This window comes from Pristiophorus japonicus, chromosome 4 (assembly GCF_044704955.1).
Source record: "Pristiophorus japonicus isolate sPriJap1 chromosome 4, sPriJap1.hap1, whole genome shotgun sequence".
Classification (NCBI taxonomy): Eukaryota; Metazoa; Chordata; class Chondrichthyes; family Pristiophoridae; genus Pristiophorus; species Pristiophorus japonicus.
In genome coordinates, this window is record NC_091980.1 from 143,966,765 (window position 1) to 143,990,540 (window position 23,776).

The 23,776-nt window shown below is 45.8% G+C and overlaps 1 protein-coding gene across 2 annotated transcripts in view; it reads right to left on the reverse strand.

The window, feature by feature from the left end:
• Window positions 1-7,702: 7,702 nt before the first annotated feature.
• LOC139263092 (E3 ubiquitin/ISG15 ligase TRIM25-like) overlaps window positions 7,703-23,776 on the reverse strand; it is a 34,787-nt gene continuing 18,713 nt past the window's right edge. Inside the window, exons 3-6 of one of the 2 annotated variants that reach the window (XM_070878635.1) lie at window positions 23,054-23,284; window positions 22,436-22,458; window positions 11,212-11,345; window positions 7,703-9,715 (exon numbers count right to left, since the gene is read on the reverse strand). In XM_070878635.1, coding sequence (XP_070734736.1) covers window positions 9,174-9,715; window positions 11,212-11,345; window positions 22,436-22,458; window positions 23,054-23,284 — 930 coding nt within the window. In that variant the 3' untranslated portion in view covers window positions 7,703-9,173. The remainder of the gene's footprint in view (window positions 9,716-11,211; window positions 11,346-22,435; window positions 22,459-23,053; window positions 23,285-23,776) is intronic. The other variant, XM_070878636.1, reaches the window with a different exon arrangement.

Below are 23,776 nucleotides of genomic sequence, written 5' to 3' on the forward strand. Positions count from 1 at the left end.
TGCAAATTGGCATAGAAACAGTCAGATCAGGAGAATTAACACGTAGCTAAAGGGCTGGTGTGGGAAAGAGGGTTCCTTTTCATGGGACACTAGCACCAGTTTGGGACAGAAAGGAGCTGTACCGATGGGACGGGCTCCACCTGAACAGAGATGGGACCTGTGTCCTAGCAGAAAGGGTAAATAGGGAGGTTGCAAAGGCCACTAGTAAAATAGGGGAAGGTTCTACAAGAAATGAAGCCAGCTTAAATATGAACAAAACAGAAAAGAGGAGCATAGGAAAGAATAAATTAAGTGACGACATTGATAGCCAGGGAATAAATAGGGTTATAGAACAGGAGTGTAAAAAGATGGTTAACATAGATTGAGTGGAACTGCTATTAAAAATATGAGCTAAACTCTCCATAAAGCAAGACACACAGTGTCCTTAATAAACAGGGGAACTGGAGGCAATAATTCATTGCGAGGAACCAGACAAAGTAGAGATTACTGAGGACATGGGTACCGAAAAATTAGGACTTGGAATTAAAATATTTAGAAAAGATAGAGGAATAAATGGGATGTGGAGTAGCTTTACTTATTAGGGATAACATCATGGCAGTCATAAAAAATGATGCAGCTATCAGCAAAACCGAAGCAGTATCCATGTGGATAGAGATAAAAGATAATGAAGGATCAATCACACTAATGGGGGTAATGTACAGACCACCTAATCGTGGAATGGAGTGGAAGAAGCAAAAACAAATTAGGAGTATGAGTAAAAATCATAGAATAATAATCATGCGGGATTTCAACTACCCTGATATTAATTGGCCAGAAGAGGTAGGTAAAGGGGATAAGGGATTGGAGTTCCTACAATGTGTACAAGACTCCTTTCTAACCCAATATGTAAGACGCTCAACTTGGGAGGATTTGCTGTTGGATCTTGAGCAGATAAAAGAAATACAAGTCGGGCAACATCTAGGTAAATCTAATGACCATAATATAATATGCTTGAAGATAATTCAGAAGGACATAAATATGACAAATAACAGGCTAAGAGTAGAGAAAAACTGATTTTGCATGGCTGAAAATAGAACTTGGGAAAATAAAATGGACAACAATATTGGCAAACAATGATGTAGAACAGTAGCAGGAAATATTTAAAATGGTGTTTAACAGAGTCTAGGAATAATATGTTCTGCTTAAAAAAAAACAAGAACAAGCTAAACGCTAATGAGACACCAAGGATGAATAAAGACATAAGGGGAAAATTGAGGGTAAGAAAAGAGGCATACGCTAATTAAGTGGACAGAGGGAGAGCATGACAAGAGAGAATATGAAGATATTAGCGAACAGTCAAAAAAAATTAGAATGGCAAAAAGGAACTATGAAATTAAATTATCAAGGAGCATAAAATAAAATAGGAAAATATTTTACAGGCACATCAATAAGAAAAGGAACGTAGGCATGGGAATAAGGTCACTAAGGGACAGACAGGTTAATACTACAGGCAGCAATAGAGAGATGACAGAAATAGTAAATAATTTATTTGCTTCAGTATTTACCAGGGAGACAAAACAGGTGAACATGACAGCGGATGATGAGATTAGAAATGAGATAAATGAATTTAAAATTAAAAGGGGAGATATATTAAATAAACAAATCAAAATCATAGAGTACAGAAATAGGAGGATAGATGGTGCTGGAGAGATGGTGCAGGTGGGAGGGTTTTAGATTCCTGAGGCATTGAGAACGTTTCTGGGAGAGGTAGGACCTGCACAAGCCAGACTGATTGCACCTCAACTGAGCCTGGACCAGTATCCTCGAGGGCGGGTTTGCTAGTGCTGTTGGGGAAGGTTTAAATTAGCTTGGCAGGGGGATGGGAACCAGAGAATAGATTCAGTGGGGTGAGAAGCAAAGCTGGAATTGGGCAACAGAAAAGTAGAAAGTGAATTTGGAAGAAAGAGGAAATAAGCGCTGGAAAATAGACAACAAGGGAGTTTGGCACCACTAAATAGTATTTCCTTCAATGCGAGGAGTATAGGGAATAAGGCAGATGAGCTGAGAGCACAGATAGGTACTTGAGCATACAGTATTACAACTATTCCTGAGACATGGCTGAAAGAAAGGCAGGTATGGCCTCAACATTCCTAGTTACAGGGTTTTCAGACAGGCTAGAGAGGGGGGTAAAAAAGGAGAGGAATTGCAGTATTAATTAAAGAAACAATTACAGCTGTAGAAGGGATGATATGTTAGAGGGGTCATCAAACAAGCCCATATGGGTTGAATTGAAGAACAAAAAAGGGGCGATCACATTACTGGGAGTGTATTATAGACCCTTAAACAGTCAGAGGGAGATAGAAGTACAAATATGTGGGCAAATGGCTGTGATGTGCAAAAACTATAGAGCTATAATAAAAGGGGGATTTCAACTAGCCTAATATTAACTGGGAAAAAAGTAGTGTGAATGATACAGAGGGTGTGTAATTCCTAAACTGCATTCAGGAGAACTTCTTTAGCCAGTGTGTAACAAGCCCAACAATAGAGGGGTTGGTTTTGGACTTGGTTTTGGGGAATGAAGAGAGGCAGGTGGATGGGGTATCAGTGAGAGAGCATTTTGATGTTAGTGATCATAATTCACTAAGATTTAGGGTAGTTATGGAAAAGGACAAAGGTGGACCAGGAAAAAAAGTTTTCAATTGGGGTAAAGCCAATTTTGCTGAGCTGAGATGGGATTTGGCCAAAGTGGACTGGAAACAGCTACTTGATGGTAAATCAGTGTCAGAGCAGTGGGAGGCATTCAAGGAGGCGATCGTGAGGGTACACAGCAAGTATGTTCCCTTTTAAAAAAAAATGGTGGGGCTAACAAATCTAGAGCCCCCTGTATGTCAAGGGACATATGAGGCTAGATAAAGAAAAAAACAGAAGAACAAGGGGCACAATTAACAAAAGATACCAGGAAAGCAAAGAATGATGGAAGAATTTGGCAAGTAAAATCAGGGAAACCCCAAAGATGTTTCATAAATATATTAAGAGCAAGAGGAAGAGTGGGGTCTACTAGAGATCATAAAGGAAATCTGTGGGTGGAGGCAGAAGACGTGCGTATGATTCTTAACGAATACTTTGCATCTGTTTTCACAAAAGAGAGGGGTGATGCAGACTTTGCAATGAGGGAGGAATGAAATATTCGACGAGATAAACATAGTGAGAGAGGAAGTATTAAGGGGCTTAGCAGCTTTGAAAATGGATAAATCCCCAGGCCCAAATGAAATGTATCCCAGGTAATTAGGGGAAACAAAAGAGGAAATAACAGCGGCTCTGACCATCATTTTACAGTCTTGTCTGGCTACAGGTGTGGTGCCAGAGGACTGGAGGACTGCTAAAGTTGTACCTTTGTTTAAAAAGGGAGAAAGGAATAGACCAAGTGATTACAGGCCAGTCAGCCTATCCTCAGTGGTGGGAAAATTATTGGAAAAATTCCTGAGGGACAGAATAAATCTTCATGTGGAAATTCATTTGGATTCATCAAGGACAGTCAGCATGGATTTTTTAAGGGAAGGGCGTGTCTGACCAACTTGATTGGATTTTTTGAGGAGGTAACCAGGAGGGTCGATGAGGGCAGTGCGTATGATGCAGTGAATATGGATTTTAGCAAAGCTTCTGATAAGGTCCCACATGGCAGACTGGTCACAAAAGTAAAAGCCCATGGGATCCAGGGCAAAGTGGCAAGCTGGATCCAAAATTGCTCAGAGGCAGGAAGCAAAGGGTAATGGTTGATGGGTATTTTTGTGGCTGGAAGGCTGTATCCAGTGGGGTTCTGCAGGGCTCAGTGCTGGATCTCTTGCTTTTTGTGGTATATATCAATGAATTAGGCTTGAACGTTGGGGGTATGATTAAGAAGTTTGCAGATGACACTAAAATAGGCTGTGTGGTTGATCATGAAGAAGAAAGCTGCAGACTGCAGGAAGATATCAATGTACAGGTCAGGTGGGCAGAACAGTGGCAAATGGAATTCAATCTGGATAAGTGAGCTAATACATTTTTGGAGCTCTAACAAGGCAATGGAATACCCATTAATTGGACGACATTGAAAAGTGTAGAGGAACAAAGGGACCTTGGAGTGCAGGTCCACAGATACCTGAAGGTAGCAGGCCAGGTAGATAAGGTGGTTAAGAAGGCATATGGAAAACTTGCCTTTATTAGTCGAGACATGGAATACAAGAACAAGGACGTTATGCTTGAACTATATAAAACATTGGTTAGGTCGCAGCTTAGAGTACTGTGTGCAGTTCTGGTCACCACATTACAGGAAAGATATGATTGCACTGGAAAGAGTGCAGGGGAGATTTACAAGAATGTTGTCTGCACTGGAGAATTATGGCTATGAGGAAAGATTGGAGATGTTGGGTCTGTTTTCTTTGGAACAGAGGGGAGATCTGATTGAGGTGTATAAAATTATGAGGGACCTGGATAGAGTGGATGGGAAGGACCTGTTTCCCTTGGCAGAGGGGTCAACAACTAGGGGGCATAGATTTAAAGTAATTGGGGGGAGATATACAGGAGATAAGAGGGGAAACGTATTTACCCAGAGGGTGGTGGAACTCACTGCCTGAAAGGGTGGTAGAGGCGGAAACCCTTGCCACATTTAAAAAATACTTCAATGTGCCATAACCTACAGTGCTATGGAGTAAGAACTGGAAAGTGGGATTTGACTGGATAGATCTTGGTTGGCCGGCACGGACACGATGGGCTTAAATGGCCTTCTTCCGTGCTGTAAATTTCTATGATTTTATAGAGGATAAACTCCTGGTCCAGATGGATTACATCTGCGCCTTTTAAAAGAATCGAAAGAAGAGGTGGCAGAGGCATTACTATACTAAATAATTCGTTAAAACAAGCTGTGGTGTCAGAGGACTGGCGGATAGCTAACGTAAAACCTATATTTAAGAAGGGAGATAGAACATGTCCAGGGAACTATAGAGCAGTCAGTTTAACATTAAGTAGGAAAATAATGGAATCCCTACTAAAGGAGAAAATAGAACATCTAGAAACCAAAAATACAATAATGAACTGTCAGCATGGATTTCAAAAGGGAAAGTCTCGCTTGACCAACTTCATTGAATTTTTTGTAGAGGTAACAGAGAGTAAGGTAGATGTAATTTATCTAGATTTTCAAAAGGCCTTCAATAAGCTACCACATAATAGACTGGTGAATAAAGTCAGAGCATGTGGAGTCAGAGGACAAGTAGCAGAATGGATAACTAGCTGGCCTCAAGACGAGAATAAGGGTAAAGGGTCGCTATTCAGAGTGGCAAAGGTGGGAAGTGATGTTCCACAACAATCAGTGCTGGGACCATTGTTCACAATTTATATTAAAGATTTAGATGTTGGACTCATAAGCACTGAGGAGGACAGCAACAAATTACAAGAAGGCATCAATAAACTTGAAGAATGGGCAGATAATTTGGAAATTAAATTCAACACAGATAAATGTGAGGTATTACATTTTGGTGAGAAAAATAGGGAGGTCAAATATTACTTGGAAAATACGAATCTAAGTAGGGTAGAAGAGCAAAGGGATCTCAGAGTACAAATACACAAATCACTGGAAGAAGCAACACAGATTAACAAAGTCATTAAAAAAAACAAGCACCAAGGTTTATTTCGAGAGGTATAGAATTGAAAATTGCGGTCAGAATCAGGTGAATTTATAATGGGGAACAAAGAAATGGCAGACCAATTGAACAACTACTTTGGTTCTGTCTTTCACTAAGCAAGATACAAATAACCTTCCGGAAATACTAGGGGACCGAGGGCCTAGCGAGAAGGAGGAGCTGAGTGAAAACCTTATTAGGTGGGAAATTGTGTTCGGGAAATTGATGGGATTGAAGGCCGATAAATCCCTGGGGCCTGATAGTCTGATTCCCAGAGTACTTAAGGAAGTGGCCCTAGAAATAGTGGATGCATTGGTGGTCATTTTCCAACATTCTATAGTCTCTGGATCAGTTCCTATGGATTTGAGGGTAGCTAATGTAACCCCACTTTTTTTTAAAAAGGAGGAAGATAGAGAAAACAGGGAATTATAGACCGATTAGCCTGACATCGGTAGTGCGGAAAATGTTGGAATCAATTATTAAAATGTAATTGTGGCGCATTTGGAAAGCAGTGACAGGATCGGTCCAAGTCAGCATGGATTTATGAAAGGGAAATCATGCTTGACAAATCTTCTGGAATTTTTTGAGGATGTAGACAAGGGAGAACCAGTGGATGTGGTGTACTTGGACTTTCAAAATGCTTTTGACAAGGTCCCACACAAGAGATAAGTGTGCAAAATTAAAGCACATGGTATTGGGGGTAATGTATTGACATGGATAGAGAATTGATTGGCAGACAGGAAGTAAAGAGTAGGAATAAATGGGTCCTTTTCAGAATGGTAGGCAGTGACTCGTGGTGTACTGCAAGGTTCAGTGCTGGGACCCCAGCTATTTACAATATACATTAATGATTTAGATGAAGGAATTGAATGTATTATCTCCAAGTTGCAGATGACACTAAGCTGGGTGGCAGTGTGAGCTGTGAGGAGGATGCTAAGAGGTTACGGGGTGACTTGGACAGGTTAGGTGAGTGGGCAAATGCATGGCAGATGCAGTATAATGTAGATAAATGTGAGGTTATCCACTTTGGTGGCAAAAACAGGAAGGCAGAATATTATCTGAATGGTGACAGATTAGGAAAAGGGGAGGTACAATGAGACCTAGGTGTCATGGTACATCAGTCATTGAAAGTTGGCATGCAGGTACAGCAGGCGGTGAAGAAGGCAAATGGCATGTTGTCCTTCATAGCGAGAGGAATTGAGTATCGGAGCAGGGAGGTCTTATTGCAGTTGTACAGGGCCTTGGTGAGGCCACACCTTGAATATTGTGTACAATTTTGGTCTCCTAATCTGAGGAAGGACATTCTTGCCATTGAGGGAGTGCAGTGAAGGTTCACCAGACTGATTCCCAGGATGGCAGGACTGACATATGAAGAAAGAGTGGATTGAGTAGGCTTATATTCACTGGAATTTAGAAGAATGAGAGGGGATCTCATAGAAACATATAAAAATTTGACGGGACTGGACAGGTCAGATGCAGGAAGAATGTTCCCGATGTTGGGGAAGTCCAGAACCAGGGGTCACGGTCTAAGGATATGGGGTAAGCCATTTAGGACCGAGATGAGGAAAAACTTCTTCAATCAGAGAATTGTGAACCCGCGGAATTCTCTACCACAAAGTTGTTGAGGCCAGTTCGTTAGATATATTCAAAAGAGAGGTAGATGTGGTCCTTATGGCTAAAGGGATCAAGGTGTCTAGAGAGAAAGCAGGAATGGGGTACTGAATTTGCATGATCAGCCATGATCATATTGAATGATGGTGCAGCTCGAAGGGCCGAATGGCCTACTCTTGCACCTATTTTCTATGTTTCTTTTCTATGAAAAGTAGAGAAGTTATGCTAAACTTGTAGCGATCTTGGTTAGACTACACTTGGGAGTACTGCATACTATTCTGGTCGCCACATTATAAAAAGGAGATAGAGGCACAGGAAAGGGTGCAAAAACGATTTACAAGGATGATATCAGAATTGTGAGCTTATACCTATCAGGAAAGGATGAACAGGCTTGGTTCTCTTTTCTCTTGAAAAGAGAAGGCTGAAGAGTAACCTAATAGAGATCTCTCCACAGAACAAAGGGTTACGTGCACTTTTATATGCTTCACAACAGTTACAAACAGTTTACTACAGTTACACAGCCCATCACGGCTGGACACAAGCCAATCACAATGATTATAGATTATATATAGGTTCTTTTAACCCAATAGAATTCCCCTTGTGTCTCAGGAGCCATGTTTTTGGTTCTTGTCAGCTTGGGCTGATTGATGACTTTACTATAGGAGATAGGTTCTCTCACTAGTTCTTTCTTCTTGGAGAAATAATTGGTTTATAACCTTGTTTACAGGAGATGGGTTCTCTTATCTCTTTCTTCCTGGGGAATTCATTGGTTTATGGCCTTGAATACGGGAGATGGGTTCTCTCCTCATTATTCTTATCCTGCATCCAAGGCATTCCTATAGTGGGCCTCACAGGGTTATTGCTCGGTCATTGAACATTCAACAGTTTACAGCTTGACTACCTGATTTCCCATCATGCCTGGGCAGCCATTTTATGTGTGGCCACTTTAAACTTATATGCGGTTAGATATATCTAGCAGGTGCCTAATGCCTAGTATTCTGGTATATTCTAAAGGTGCCTACCTCCTACAACACCTGATGTACTATCAATAAGGTTTACACTGCGTATATACATGCTGACACCACTGGAGGGTGCAATTGGTGGAGACCGAGGTTTCCTGCCCTGGTGGCAGGGGCTGTATAAAAGGGTAGCCACCATGCGGCTGCCTCACTCTGGAGTTACGAGTAAAGGACCAAGGTCACTACAGTTTGAGTACAACACATTGCCTCGTGGAGTCATTCATAGGCACATCATCCAAGAAATCAAATAGGGAATTCAGAAGAAACCTCTTTACCCAAAGAGTGGTGAGAATGTGGAACTCGCTACCATAGGGAGTGATTGAAGCAAATAGTATAGATGCATTTTAAGGGGAGGTTTGATAAGCATATGAGGGAGAAGAGAATAGAGGGTTATGCTGATAGAGTTAGATGAGGAAAGACGGGAGGAGGCTTGAGTGGAGCATAAAACCCGGCATGGACTGGTTGGGCCGAATGGCCTGTTTCTGTGCTGAAATATCCTATGTAATCGTATGTAAAACTAAAGTAGTTAAACTTTAGAACTTAAGTGGACAATCAATTATAACGCTAAGAATTACAGCGAATTTGCCAAAAGCAACCATTTTTAGCATTAGTGATAGACACTTACAAAGAAAAGCACAAAGACCTCACGGATCCTTAAAAGCAGCAAGGCACTGAACTCCTGACATCATCAGTGGGGCAGACCTGGACATGACGTCAGTGGGGCAGACCCGAAAATGACATCATCAGAGACCCCAATAGGGAAATTACATCATCAGAGCCACCAGTTCAGAAGTGACATCATCAAAGCCCCCAACCTGGAAGTGACATCATCAGAACCCTCCAAACAGAAAGTGACACATTTTTGAGGCCCCTGTCCCAAACTGGAAGTGGCGTCACCGAGTCCCAGATATCAGGATTCATTTAACAGTTTTAGGGATTTGTCCCAACAATAAAATGCTGGAAACACGGGTTCAGTGAATGTGGTTTGAAATGTGTGTAAATGTCTCAGTGAGTCAGTGACCTGGTGAAATGACACAGTCCCAGCCTCGTAGTCCAACTGAACTCTGATCCTGCTCTTCGATGGGTACTGTTGGAGGAAAGTGAACAGGCAATTGTGACAGGCTGTAAGAGAACCACCAAAAAAATTACAATCATAAAAATATAAACAACAGGATTTACTGCTGAGCCCAATAATAGAGTTGTCTCCCACCCTCTCTACACTCCCACACACAATCCCTATTCTCCAGTAATTCCCATCAGTCTCCACATCCCAGAAATGGGATCCTGAGGAGAAGCTCTGGGAGCAGAGGACTTGGGGATGGTCCTTAAACCTCTCTGGGTGAGGTGGGTAGGGCTGTTTTTGTTTAGTCCATGTTACTGATCTCAGATCATCAGACAGAACCAAGTTCCAGTTTGCTGTCTTTGGATCCAGGCTCATCGGTGACATTTGCCCTAGAGAGGAGAGAAGAGATTGGTCAGACAGGGTTATTCCACTCAGATCAATGATTGACAGCTGCAGGGTAGGAGTGTCAACACCTGTGTGAGAACACCAGCGGCAGGTCAGGGCCATAAAAGGAGCGTCGGGCAACAACCTCGGAGCAGCATGGGGGCATACTACTTCAGGGAGCAGCGCGAGCTGGTGCAGGAGGGCGACGGAGGCGAAGAGTGATGTCATCAAGGTCCAATGCGGTGATTGGAGCATGGGCAGATACAGCAGGAGCAGCCAGAGACTGGAGGGATGTGATTGGGGCCCAGGAGAGGCGTGAGTTCACGGCCAGGGGCCCTGGGGCAGCACGGACCAGCCCACACTGCAATATGTGTGCGCACTAGGTCCGTGCAGCAGAGCTGGTCTCCAGTCGTCTTGGGTAATCCTTGCCACTGGACCAAGACCTAGCTCTGTCTAGCCAGTGTGGTGGCTGGTGTGCAAAGGCCACCCCACGTTAAAAAAATCCACACACAGGCTTCTGCCACCCTTTAGGATGTAGTTCGGGATCTGGAATATTAGGTCCTTCATTGAAACACCTGTGAACTCATCCCTTTTTGGCATGGAAGCAAGTCATCCTCGCTTCAAGGGACTGCCTATGATGATAATGATGATGATGATGGAGGAGTGTCAGTATTTCCCAGAGAGTGTCAGCCCCATATTACCTGTTAGACTGGATCCTTCCAATGTTAAATCAATGGCCATCAATCAGAATCACAGTTAAATAGCAGTGTGTGGGTCCCAATGCTGTACACCCAGGGCGAACATTGCAGTGTGACACACAGTAGGAGTCAGTTTAATCACACAAGCCCTGGCACTGTGCACACCTTCTCCCAGATACAATGGAGCGGATTCACTCGCACACAGCATATCCCACAGCTTCACAGTTACAGCCCCACAATCTCAACACTGGCTGTACTGTGTGGGGAGGAGTTACAGTCGATGGGCCCTTGTATTCGGTGGAAGCTGGTCCTGTAAACAAAGCTCACAGTGATTGGGAATTGTGACACAGTGAGGTCCCACCTCCTTCATATTACTCGATGGGGAGGGTTATATATTCCATACTAATATATTCATACTTTACAACAGTGAAACAGAACTCCATTGTCTGTAAAGAACTTTGGGATTCCTGAGGTTCTGACAGGCGCTATATAAATTCAATCGTTCTATTTCTTACCAAACTCTTTAATAATACTGACAGCCCATTGAGGGTCGGTGTCCCTTTAAGGGCCACTCTGATTGGCAGTGTGTAATCCCGCCCCGACCTGGCCCATGGTGGATGAAGCTCTGGCCCATTGCAGTGAGGAATGTTTAAAGCAGGTGTCACTGGGGACTGAGGATTAATCTCAGGCTCCACAGACACAGGGAGCTGATATTAAAGTTCGGGATATTCCCAGCTGTCTGAACACAACTAATCCCACCTGCTCTCAGTGCCTTATATTGGAGAAAAGCCGCACAATCTTACTGATGATTCCCAGTATATCTGAGTGATACTTTTCCCATCCATTCAGCCTCTCCTGGATAAGTTGCGATATATTGAACAGGTTCAGGGTGAGCGCTGGAACATCTGGGTCTGTGACTCTCTGAGTCTCCGTCACTCTGAAATGAAAGAGGAGAGAATGTTTTTATCAGTGGGACATTTCAGATCAGAAACCCAAAGGGGATCGAGTGATCAGTGCAACAAGCTGCCCCCCTTCTAATGCTCTCCTGACCCCCCGCAGCAACCCATCCTGAAAATGGCAGAATCCCGGGATTTGCCATCTCCCTACATTCACACTGATCTCCACACGTGCAGTGGGATCCTGGTTTGCTGCCAGTTCAGCTCAGTTTATGATTTTCAAAGCCGTCTGTGTTCAGTCCAGTTTCTCTGTACTGGAGCCTCATCTTTCCATTATTGATCATTATTATTATCCCGAGGGTCCCCAATCTGTGCCCCCTCTCTCTGCAGGAACACACTCACTACAGTCATGTAAAGTGAGCAGAGGAGAAGTAACAGCCTCCCAGGGACCTAGGGTCGGTGGGATTCCCTCACAGACCTCTCGATTTTAACCCCGCAGTCCCTGACGGGCGGGATAGGGTTGTGGGTTAAAACATCAAGATCTAGTAACCTGACCCCAGCCCGACCCTGTTCCCAGCTATTCCAATTTTAACAAACACAAATCAGGCCATGGATGAGGCTCCTGCGAAAGGCAGGCGGGGCCTAATGAACAATGGAAAGTGTGGGCCTGAGGACATAGTGAAATGTGAGTGTGGGTCAGGGGGAGGCCTGTGCTGTCGGCTGCCTGCCCGGCAGCAGATCCCAGGCGGGAGGGAGAAGCCAACTGGCCAAGGTAAGTGCTAAAGGTCTGCTCCTTTTAGCACCGCTTGTGGGCCCGGAGAAGCAGGAGAGCCCCAGGCCTCGCAAGGAAACCTTCGGCCACCCTCAGCCGCACTCCCCGCTGGGACCCCCCACCCCGGAGCCTCTGCTTCCCTTTGCACTAAGGGACGGGGAATGCCCCCACGGGTAGGTCCCCGGCTGCCGCCTCCTGCTGAGTTTTTCTGCACAGAGTGGACTTAAAGAGTGGTTTATTTTGGAATTTGGAGAGTGGGAATTCGGAGATGACTGGGAACGAGTTGCAGCTTTTTGGCCACACTATTTGTTGTGCTTTGTCTTACAGATGGATATTGAATTTCATTACCCATTTCATAATACAGATCAATTAAGTCAAGGAACTAACTTGTAAACTAAGTTATTTAAATACAAATGTAATTACATTTAATTAAATAAAACACAAAATCATATAGGGATGGCAGTGCAAGTGGTGTGCCGCAACTGCAACAGAAGAAATAGGAACAGGAGTAGGCCATACGGCCCCTCGAGCCTGCTCCGCCATCCATTATGATCGTGGCTGATCTGATCATGGACTCAGCTCCACTTCCCCGCCTGCTCCCCATAACCCCTTATTCCCTTATCGTTTAAGAAACTGTCTATTTCTGTCTTAAATGTATTCAATGTCCCAGCTTCCACAGCTCTCTGAAGCAACGAATTCCACAGATTTACAACCCTCTGAGAGAAGAAATTTCTCCTCATCTCTGTTTTAAATGGGCGGCCCCTTATTCTAAGATTGTGCCCTCTAGTTCTAGTCTCCCCCATCAATGGAAACATCCTCTCTGCATCCACCTTGTCAAGCCCCCTCAAATATTATACGCTTCGATAAGATCACCTCTCATTCTTCTGAATTCCAATGAGTAGAGGCCCAACCTGCTCAACCTTTCCTCATAAGTCAACCCCCTCATCTCCAGAATCAACCTAGTGAACCTTCTCTGAACTGTCTCCAAAGCAAGTATATCCTTTCGTAAATATGGAAACCGAAACTGCATGCAGTATTCCAGGTGTGGCCTCACCAATACCCTGTATAGCTGTTGCAAGACTTCCCTGCTTTTATACTCATCCCCTTTGCAATAAAGGCCAAGATTCCATTATCCTTCCTGATCACTTGCTGTACCTGCATACTATCCTATTGTGTTTCATGCACAAGTTCCCCAGGTCCCTCTGTACTGCAACACTTTGCAATCTTTCTCCATTTAAATAATAACTTGCTCTTTGATTTTTTTCTGTCAAAGTGCATGACCTCACGCTTTCCAACATTATATTCCATCTGCCAAAGTTTTGCCCACTCACTTAGCCTGTCTATGTCCTTTTGGAGATTTTTTGTGTCCTCCTCACACATTGCTTTTCTTCCCATCTTTGTATCGTCAGCAAACTTGGCTACGTTACACTCGGTCCCTTCTTCCAAGTCGTTAATATAGATTGTAAATAGTTGGGGTCCCAGCACTGATCCCTGGGTTCATCCCAACAGAATGAACCATTTTCTGTTTTCTGTTAGTTAGCCAATCCTCTATCCATGCTAATATATTACCCCCAACTCCGTGAACTTTTATCTTGTGCAGTAACCTTTTATGTGGCACCTTGTCAAATGCCTTCTGGAAGTCCAAATACACCACATCCACTGGTTCCCCTTCATCCAACCTGTTCGTTACATCCTCGAAGAACTCCAGCAAATTTGTCAATCATGACTTCCCCTTCATAAATCCATGCTGACTCTGCCTGACCGAATTTTGCTTTTTCAAATGTCCTGCTACTGCTTCTTTAATAGTGGACTCCGACATTTTCCCAACCACAGATGTTAGGCTAACTGGTCTATAGTTTCATGCTTTTTGTCTGCCTCCTTTTTTAAATAGGGGTGTTACATTTGCAGTTTTCCAATCTGCTGGGATCTCCCCAGAATCCAGAGTATTTTGGTAAATTACAACCAATGCATCCACAGTCTCTGCCGCTACTTCTCTTAAGACCCGAGGATGCAAGCCATCAGGTCCAGGGGATTTATCTGCCTTTAGTCCCATTATCTTACTGAGTACCACCTCCTTTGTGATTGTGTTAAGTTTCTCCCCCACTGTAGCCCCTTGACTATCCACTGTGGGAGTTTGTGGAGAGCATTGTGATCCCGGACAAGCACGTTTGCATTAAGTGCCTGCATCTTGAGGAACTTCAGCTCAGAGTTGTTCAGCTGGAGTCTAAGGTGCGGACATTGCGGGGCATCAGGGAGGGGGAGAGTTACCTGGACACTTTGATCCAGTCACACCCCTTAGGTTAGGTTATGGTGCAGGTCTGGTTAGTGGTCAAGGACAGGAAGGTGTGACTGCAACTCAGGCAGGTAAGGGGACCCCAGGTGTAGTGCTGGAAGAGCATCAGCCTTTGCCTTTATCATATCATAGAAGTTTACAGCACAGAAGGAGGCCATTTCGGCCCATTGTGTCCGCGCTGGCCAACAAGAAGCTATCCAGCCTAATCCCACTTTCCAGCTCGAGGTCCATAACCCTGCAGGTTATGGCATGTCAAGTGCACATCGAAGTACTTTTTAAGTGTGAGGGTTTCTGCCTCTACCACCCTTTCAGGCAGTTCCAGACCCGCACTGTTATATGTTTAATACCCTTATGAATGACTCCACGAGGTCTAGTATTGTACTTGAGCTGCTGTGACCTTAGTCCCATTTATTGTAACTCCAGAGTGAGGCACAAGCATGCTGGGCAGCCTTTTATACTGGGCCCTACACACCGATGCAAGTGACCCTTGGGTCTCCCACCACAGTGTCCTCTGGTGGCACACCTTATGTGACTATACAGTTCGTATACACGGTCTACGTACATGACACACACAACCCTCTGCGTGAAGAAATTTCCCCTCAAATCCCCTGAATCTTCTACCAATTACTTTAAAGTACAGGTTGTTGACCCCTCTGCTAAAGGAAATAGGCCCTTTCCATCCACTATATCTAGGCCCCTCATAGTTTTATACACATCACTGAGGTCTCCATCAGCCTCCTCTGTTCCAAGGAAAACAAACCCAGCCTATCCAATCTGTCCTCATAGCTAAGATTCTCCACTCCCGGCAACATCCTCTTAAATCTCCTCTGTATCTCCTCTGTGCTAGTCAGAGTAGGAATCACAGGATAGCACAGATGAATACGTGGCTTGAGCAGTAGTGCAGCAGGGAGGGATTCAAATTCCTGGGGCATTGGAACCGGTTCTGGGGGAGTGGGACCAGTACAAACCGGATGGTCTGCACCTGGGCAGGACCGGAACCAATGTCCTAGAGGGAGTGTTTGCTAGTGCTGTTGGGGAGGAGTTAAACTAATATGGCAGGGGGATGGGAACTAATGCAGGGAGACAGAGGGAAACAAAAACGAGACAAAAGCAAAAGACAGAAAGGAGATGAGGAAAAGTGGAGGGCAGAGAAACCCAAGGCAAAGAACAAAAAGGGCCACTGTACAGCAAAATTCTAAAAGGACAAAGGGTGTTAAAAAAACAAGCCTGAAGGCTTTGTGTCTTAATGCAAGGAGTATCTGTAATAAGATGGATGAACTAACTGTGCAAATAGATGTTAACAAATATGATGTGATTGGGATTACATTAGTAAAAAAAAATAGTACTGAAGATGATATGTCCTTACTATACAGTATAGATGCATACAAGGCCCATACTTGAGAGAAGGTCACTTTGTGACCAGTTACCTTTATTACCAAGACCTCAAGTGATGAAGGTGGTTGGAGCTTCCCCTTTTATACCTGAAAGTCCAGGTTAGGAGTGTCTCCCACAAGTTCACCCCGTTGTGGTCAATATTCTCAAGGTGTACAACTTAGGTCAGCTTGTACATGGGTTATAATGATAATTGAATACATGACATCACCTCCCCCCCAAAAATCTTATTGGGATCACAGGTTAAGTCTCTGGTGGTTTACGCTTCCTTGTAGAGCGCCTGAGTTGGGGCTCTGGTTGTTGGGCGCTGGCCTGAGTGTCTGCTGTTTGTGGTGCCTCAGGCCTGTCTGGACTGCCCACAGTGACTGGGCTCTCCTCCACTTGGTTCCGGTGTTCGGTCACCTGAGGTGGAGTAAATTCTACGTCATGTTCTTCCTCTGCGTCTTCTATGGGGTTGCTGAACCTCCTTTTAGTTTGATCCACATATTTGTGGCAGATTTGTCCATTGGTAAGTTTAACTACCAGAATCCTAGTCCCCTCTTTGGCAATCACAGCGCCTGCAAGCCATTTTGGCCCTGCAGCGTAATTAAGGACAAAAACAGGGTAATTAACATCAATACATCGCGCCCACGCATTCCTGTCATGATAGTCACATTGTGATTGACGCCTGCTCTCAACAATTTCTTTCATAGTAGGGTATATAAGGGATAACCTGGTTTTGAGCATCCTTTTCATTAGCAGCTCTGCGGGTGGAACCCCTGTGAGTGAGTGTGGTCAGGATCTATTGCCAACGGGAGGTGTGATAAGCGGCTTTGTAGGGAACCCCCTTGGATTCTGAGCATCCCCTGTTTGATTATCTGCTCATTCCGCCTGACGGTTTGAGGCCGGCTTGAACAATGCCGTTCTGACATGGTTGATTCCATTGCCTGCCATGAAGTCCTGGAATTCAGTGCTTGTGAAGCACGGGCCATTGTTGCTGACCAAAACATCTGGTAGACCATGGGCGGCGAACATTGCCCGTAGACTTTCTACCGTGGCAGAGGATGTGCTTGGATTTAAAATGGCACACTCAATCCATTTGGAGTAGGTGTCTACTACAACCAAAAACATTTTTCCCTTGAAAGGACCTGCGTAGTCCACATGGATTCATGACCATGGCTTGGCGGGCCAGGACCAGGGGCTAAGGGGGGCTTCCCTGAGTGCGTTGCCCAGCTGAGCACACGTGTTGCACCTGCGAACACAAAGTTCCAGGTCTGCATCTATCCCTGGCCACCAAACATGTGACCTGGTAATTGCCTTCATCATGACAATGCCCGGGTGCTCATTGTGAAGTTCTCTGATAAACACCTCTCTGCCCATCTGCAGCATGACTACTCGGTTTCCCCACAGTAGGCAATCGGCCTGAATCGAGAGTTCATCCTTGCGCCTATGAAATGGTTTAAATTCCTCAGGGCATGCCCCGTACGTGGCTGCCCAGTCCCCATTCAGGACACATTTCGAAACTAAAGACAATAGCGGGTCTTTGTTTATCCAGACTTTAATCTGACGGGCTGTCACAGGTGAGCCTTCGCTTTTGAAAGCTTCAACAGCCATCACCATCTCAGCATCATGCTCAGTTGCCCCCCTCAATGGTGGCTACTGGGAGCCTGCTGAGTGCATCAGTGCAGCTTTCAGTGCCCGGTCTGTGCCGAATTGTGTAGTCAGAGGCAGCTAATGTGAGAGCCCCACCACCTCTGTATGCGGGCCATGCATTTGCATTTATGGCCTTGTTGTCGGCCAAAAGGGACGTTTGGGGTTTGTGATCTGTCTCCAACTCAAATTTCCTGCCAAACAGGTACTGGTGCATTTTTTTTACTGCATATACACATGCTAGCGCTTCCTTTTCTACCATCCCGTAGCCCCTTTTTGCCTGGGACAAACTTCTGGAGGCATAAGCTACCGGCTGTAACTGACCATTGGCATTCACATGCTGCAACACACACCCGACCCCATTAGACGACGCATTGCACGTTAGAACAAGTTTCTTACACGGGTCATATAACGTTAACAGTTTGTTGGAGCATTACAAATTGCGAGCTCTATCATAAGCCCTTTCCTGGCTGTCCCCCCAGACCCAATCGCGACCTTTGAGTAGGAGCACATGTAGCGGCTCTAACAGCGTGCTCAATTTGGGAAGAAAGTTACCAAAATAATTCAGGAGCCCCAGGAATGAACGCAGCTCCGTCATGTTACGGGGTCTGGGTGCTCTCTGGATCGCTTTCGTTTTGGACGCAGTAGGGCTGATCCCGTCTGCTGCTACCCTCATCCCCAGGAATTCTACCTCTGGAGCGAAGAAGACGCACTTCGCCTTTTTCAGTCGCAGCCCTACCCGGTCCAGTCTGCGTAGCACCTCCTCCAGGTTGTGGAGGTGTTCTTCAGTATCGCGACCCGTGATGAGGATGTCGTCTTGAAAAACCACCGTCCTTGGAATCGACTTGAGGAGGCATTCCATATTTTGCTGAAAAATCGCGGCGGCCGAACGGACATCTGTGAAACTCAAACAACCCCTTGTGTGTCGTGATGGTGGTCAGCTTTTTCGACTCACTCGCCAGCTCCTGGGTCATGTAAGCTGAGGTCAGGTCCAATTTTGAAAAAATTTTGCCACCGGATAGCGTCGCAAAGAGGTCCTCTGCTCTTGGTAGCGGGTACTGGTCTTGGAGTGACACCCGATTGATGGTGGCCTTGTAATCGCCGCATATCCTGACCGACCCAACCGCCTTGAGCACCAGCACAATCGGGCTCGCCCAGTCACTGAATTCGACTGGCAAGATGATGCCTTCCCTTAGCAGGCAGTCCAATTCACCTTCTATCTTTTCCTGCATTACGTACGGCACCGCTCTGGCCCTGTGGTGTACTGGCCCAGCATCCGGATTTATGCGAATCACTACCTTGGCCCCCATGAATGTGCAGATGCTGGGTTGAAATAATGAGTTAAATCCAGGAACTGTGAGCATGATTCTCGCTCCACAGAAGAAATTGCATGGACATCGCCCCATTTCCAGTTCATGACAGCAAGCCAACTCCTCCCCAGTACCCCGCGGGACAATCCAGAGTGGCAACCTGTTCTCCGAATCTTTGTGGGTCACGACTACCGTGGCGCTGCCTCGTACCGGAATGATCTCCTTTGTATATGTCCGTAGCTGTGCGTCAATCGGCAATAATTTTGGTCTCCTGGCCTTGGACACCCACAACCTTTCGAACTATTTGATACTCATCAGGGACTGGCTGTCCCCTGTGTCTAGCTCCATTAATACTGGGATGCCATTGAGGAGCACTTTCATCATTATCGGTGGCGTCCTGGTATATGAACTGTATCTGTGCTCCACATGAACTCGCTGAACTTCAGCTTCCAGCGATTTCCTCCAGTATTCAATTGGCCTCGTAGGGCTTACATCGGGCCCGTCCTCCTCGTACATCAACCTGGCTGCAGGCTTCCTGCATATACGCGGCAATTGACCGCTGACGTTGCAGTTTCTGCAGGTATATTGCTGATACCTGCAAGCTCTGGCTGTGTGTTTGCCTCCACACCTCCAGCATGAGCTGGAGGCCCCTTTGTTGGAAACAAAATGTCCATTACCAGTCGATCGTCTCTGACTGTCTCTGTAACTGTCCTTAAGCGCACCATTAACAGGTGTTGATGGCCCCATTACTGGCCGCATTGTCCATTGTGATGGCATGAATCGCCATTCAGCTAGCCATTGTCTGTTGAATTCCCCCTTTGGGTTCGACTACATGCTGGGGCATGTCCGATTGCCCTTGTCTGCCTAGAGAACTGTGTGCTGCATTAACAATGTTGACTCCCTGGTCGTTTGTCGCATTTGAGCCAAGATTTTTGTCATACATCATTCTGGTCTCTTCCTCCCCTGAGATAAATGTCTGGGCTATCAGAGCCACCACTTTCAAGGTCAAGTCTTTGGTCTCAATCAGTTTCCTGAAAACCCCAGCGTGCCCGATGCCCTCAATAAAAAAGTCTCGCAGCATCTCCGCTCTGCCTGCATCTGGGAACTTACATAGGCTCGCCAGTCGCCGGAGATCTGCCACGAAGTCTGGAACGCTTTGCCCTTCTTGCTGCCAGTGCTTATAAAACCGGTGTCTCGTCATGTGCATGTTGCTCGCCGGTTTAAAGTGTTCCCCAATCAACTTACTGAGCTCTTCGAACGTCTTGTCCGCCGGCTTCTCTGGCGCTAGAAGGTCCTTCATCAGGGAGTACGTTCTGGATCCACAAACCGTCAGGAGATGAGCCCTGCGTTTGTCGGCCGAATCCTGTCCCAACCATTCCTTAGTGATGAAACTTTGCTGTAGTCTCTCAATAAAGTCGTCTCAATCATCACCAACACAGTACCTCTCATCTGTGCTGCTAGTGGCCATGCTCGCATGGTTTAAATCCCAGTTTCTCGTCGCCAATGATATGTCCTTACTATACAGTATAGATGCACACGAGGCCCATACTTGAGAGAAGGTCACTCTGTGACCAGTTACCTTTATTACTAAGACCTCGTGATGTAGGTGGGTGGAGTTTCCCCTTTTATACCTGAAAGTCCAGGTTAGGAGTATCTCCCACAAGTTCACCCCCTTGTGGTCAATGTTCTCAAGGTGTACAACTTAGGTCAGCTTATACATGGGTTACAATGATAGTTGAATACATGACAGGAGAAATGAATGGGACTGAAAGCCCATAAATCCCCTGGACCTGATGGCCTGCATCGTAGGGTTTTGAAAGAGGTGGCCATACAGATAATGGATACATTAATTGTTATCTTCCAAAATTACATAGATTCTAGAATGGTTCCTGCAAATTAGAAGGTAGCTAAACTAACCCCACTATTTAAGAAAGGGGTGAGAGAAAAAGGGGTTAGCTTGACATCAGTGGTCGGGCAATTGCTAGAAGCTATTATCAAGAATGTGGTAACAGGGCACATGGAAAATAATAATAGAATTGGGCAGAGTCAACACGGATTTATGAAAGGGAAATCATGTTTGACAAATCTGCTGATATTGTTGAGGTAACAAACAAAATAGATCAGTGGATATGGTGTATTTGGATTTGCAGAAGGTGTTCGATAAGGTGCCACACATGAGGTTATTGAACAAAATTAGGGCTCATGGTATTGGGGGTAATATACTAGCATGGATTGAGGATTGGTTAACGGACAGAAAACAGAGAGCAGGAACAAAAGGGTCATCATCAAGTTGGCAGGCTGTAACTAATGGGGTGCCGCACGGATCGGTGCTTGTTCCCCAGCTATTCACAATCTATATCAATGATTGAAGTTTGATAATATATAAAACTGGGTGGGAATGTAAGTTGTGAGGAGGATGCAAAAAGACTTCAAGGGGATATAGACAGGCTAAGTGAGTGGGCAAGAACATGGCAAATGGAATATAATGTGGAGAAATGTGAAGTTATCCACTTTAGTAGGAAAAATAGAAAAGCAGAGTATTTTTTAAAATGGTGAGAGATTGGGAGATGTTGGTGTTCAGAGGGACCTGGTTGTCCTTGTACACGAATCACTGAATGTTAACATGCAGGTACAGCAAGCAATTAAGAAAACCAATGGTATGTTGGTCTTTATTACAAGAGGTTTTAAATAAATGAGTAAAGACTTCTTACTGCAATTATCTAGGGCCCTGTGAGACCGTACCTGCAGTATTGTATACAATTTTGGTCTCCTCAGCTAAGGCAGGATATATTTGCCATTGAAGGAGTGCAAAGAACCTTGACCAGACTGATTCCTGGGATGGGGGGATTGTCCGATAAGGAGAGATGGAGTAGGTTAGGCCTATATTCTCCAGAGATTAGAAGAATGAGAGGTGATCTCATTGAAACATACAAAATTCTTACACAGCTTGACAGGGTAGATGCAGGGAGATGTTTCCTCTGGCTGAGGAGTCTAGGAACAGGGGTCACAGTCTCAGAATAAGGAGTCAAGCATTTAGGACTGAGCTGAGGTGAAACTTCTTCACTCAGCGGGTGGTGAATCTCTGGAATTGTCTACTCCAGAGAGCTGTGTCGGCTCAATCTTCGCATATATTGAAGACAGAGATCAATAGATTTTGGGGTATGAAGAGAATCAAGGAGTATGGGCATAATGAAGGAAAGCGGAGTTGAGGTATAAGATCAGCCATGATCTTATTGAATGGCGGAGCAGGCTCGAGGGGCCAAATGGCCTACTCCTGCTCCTAATTGTTATGTTCTTATGTTTCGCTCCCATCTGCCGGCCATGCTGGCAGTTACCAACAGGGCCTCCATGTCACCGACTTTCCCAGGTTAACGGCCTCCCCCGCACCCTCCCCAACTCCCCGTTAATAACGGGGTCAGGTGTCCAGGAACACTAATATCAGTGCCTCGGTTAGATACAGGTCACTGCAGTTTTCTCTCTCTCTCACTTCCTGTCTAACAGCTTCCTGAGAAGCTCGACACACCGATGGAACAGCCCATGTCACTGCCATTTCCCACAGGCTGCCTGAGCCAAGAACCCCTCAGGCCCCAGTTACACATCACTCAATATTCCCACCATTTGAAAGCTCCTTATCTGGGAAGGTTTCCAAGCCGTGATTCTACTTTCACTCTTCTCCCAGATACAGGTGAAGGTTCCCTATCAGCAGCAGGTACTGTGTGACGGAGAGGGACTTACCTGGAAAGGAGCTGCTTCGAGTTCTGTGAATAAAGAGAGGAGATCAAATCAGTCAACGAACAAACCAACACCCAATGGAAACAAACTGTGAATTTGGGATTGAGAGTAAAGAGTTCAGTGTGTAACAGTAGGTGGGGCCAGTCACAGGAATAGGGAATAATCCCACGTTTCACTGCACTCCATCCTGGGGCAGCACCGACACTCCGGGGGCAGGGCTGAGGGGGCACCGACACTCCGAGGGGCAGGGCCGAGGGGGCGGCGCCTTCACTCCGAGGGCAGGGCCGAAGGGGCAGCGACACTCCGAGGGCAGGGCCGAGGGGGCAGCGACACTCCGAGGGTAGGGCCGAGGGAGCAGCGACACTCCGAGGGCAGGGCCGAGGGGGCAGCGACACTCCGAGGGCAGGGCTGAGGGGACACCAACACTCCGAGGGCAGGGCCAAGGGGGTGCCGACACTCCGAGGGCAGGGCTGAGGGGACACCAACACTCCGAGGGCAGGGCTGAGGGGGCAGCACCAATGCTGGGCCCCACCAACAATCCTCAAACAATTCAGCCCTCACAACAGCCTCACAGAAAGGCCCCATTCCCCAGCCATGGCCCTGTTTATATGGAATATGTACCTGAATAAAGGAGAGAGGGTCCCTCTGTAGCAGACTCTGGGTTTCTCCATCTATTAATGTAATCTGTTCCACCTTCTTGTTTAATGCTTCAGAACAGCTTCTAATCTGTGCGAGAGCTCGGAGCCCCTCTTCATCGATCAGTGTCAGTGCGTATTCTTCATCTTCTTCCAGCTGTCTTCTCCATTCAGAGAAGCTCTTCGATAGCTTTTCTTTCTGTTCCTTGATTTGTGTCTGAAACCCAAACCAATTCTCATTACAAACGGCCCTTCCACACAGTGTTACCCTGAGCACACGGCACTTTCCAGGGACGGGACAGTTTGTTTAGATCATCACTCGATCACCCGTTAAAGATAGACAAGCAGTGGGGGTGTCTACCGGCAGTGGGGGTGTCTACTGGGAGAGGAAACAGAGTTTAACCAGTGTTACCCTGAGCCTGGAGTTTAAAAGAAAGAGCACTGTGTTTAGACTGTGTGTGGCACTGCCACCTGGTCCACCCACACCTGGAGTGATGGCTCCAGTTTTGGTGCCCACACCTGGTGAAGGAAATAGAGACTCTGGAGAGGACGGGGCCAGAATGACACGTAGTCTGATGGAGTTTAGTTCTGAGGATCGGCTCCAAGAGGGCGGGTGATTTAGAGAAAGGCAGGCCGAGAGGGAAATGATTGAGGTGTTTAAACTGATGGAGGGATTATTGGACTCACTCGTTGGGTGAGGTACTTGAGA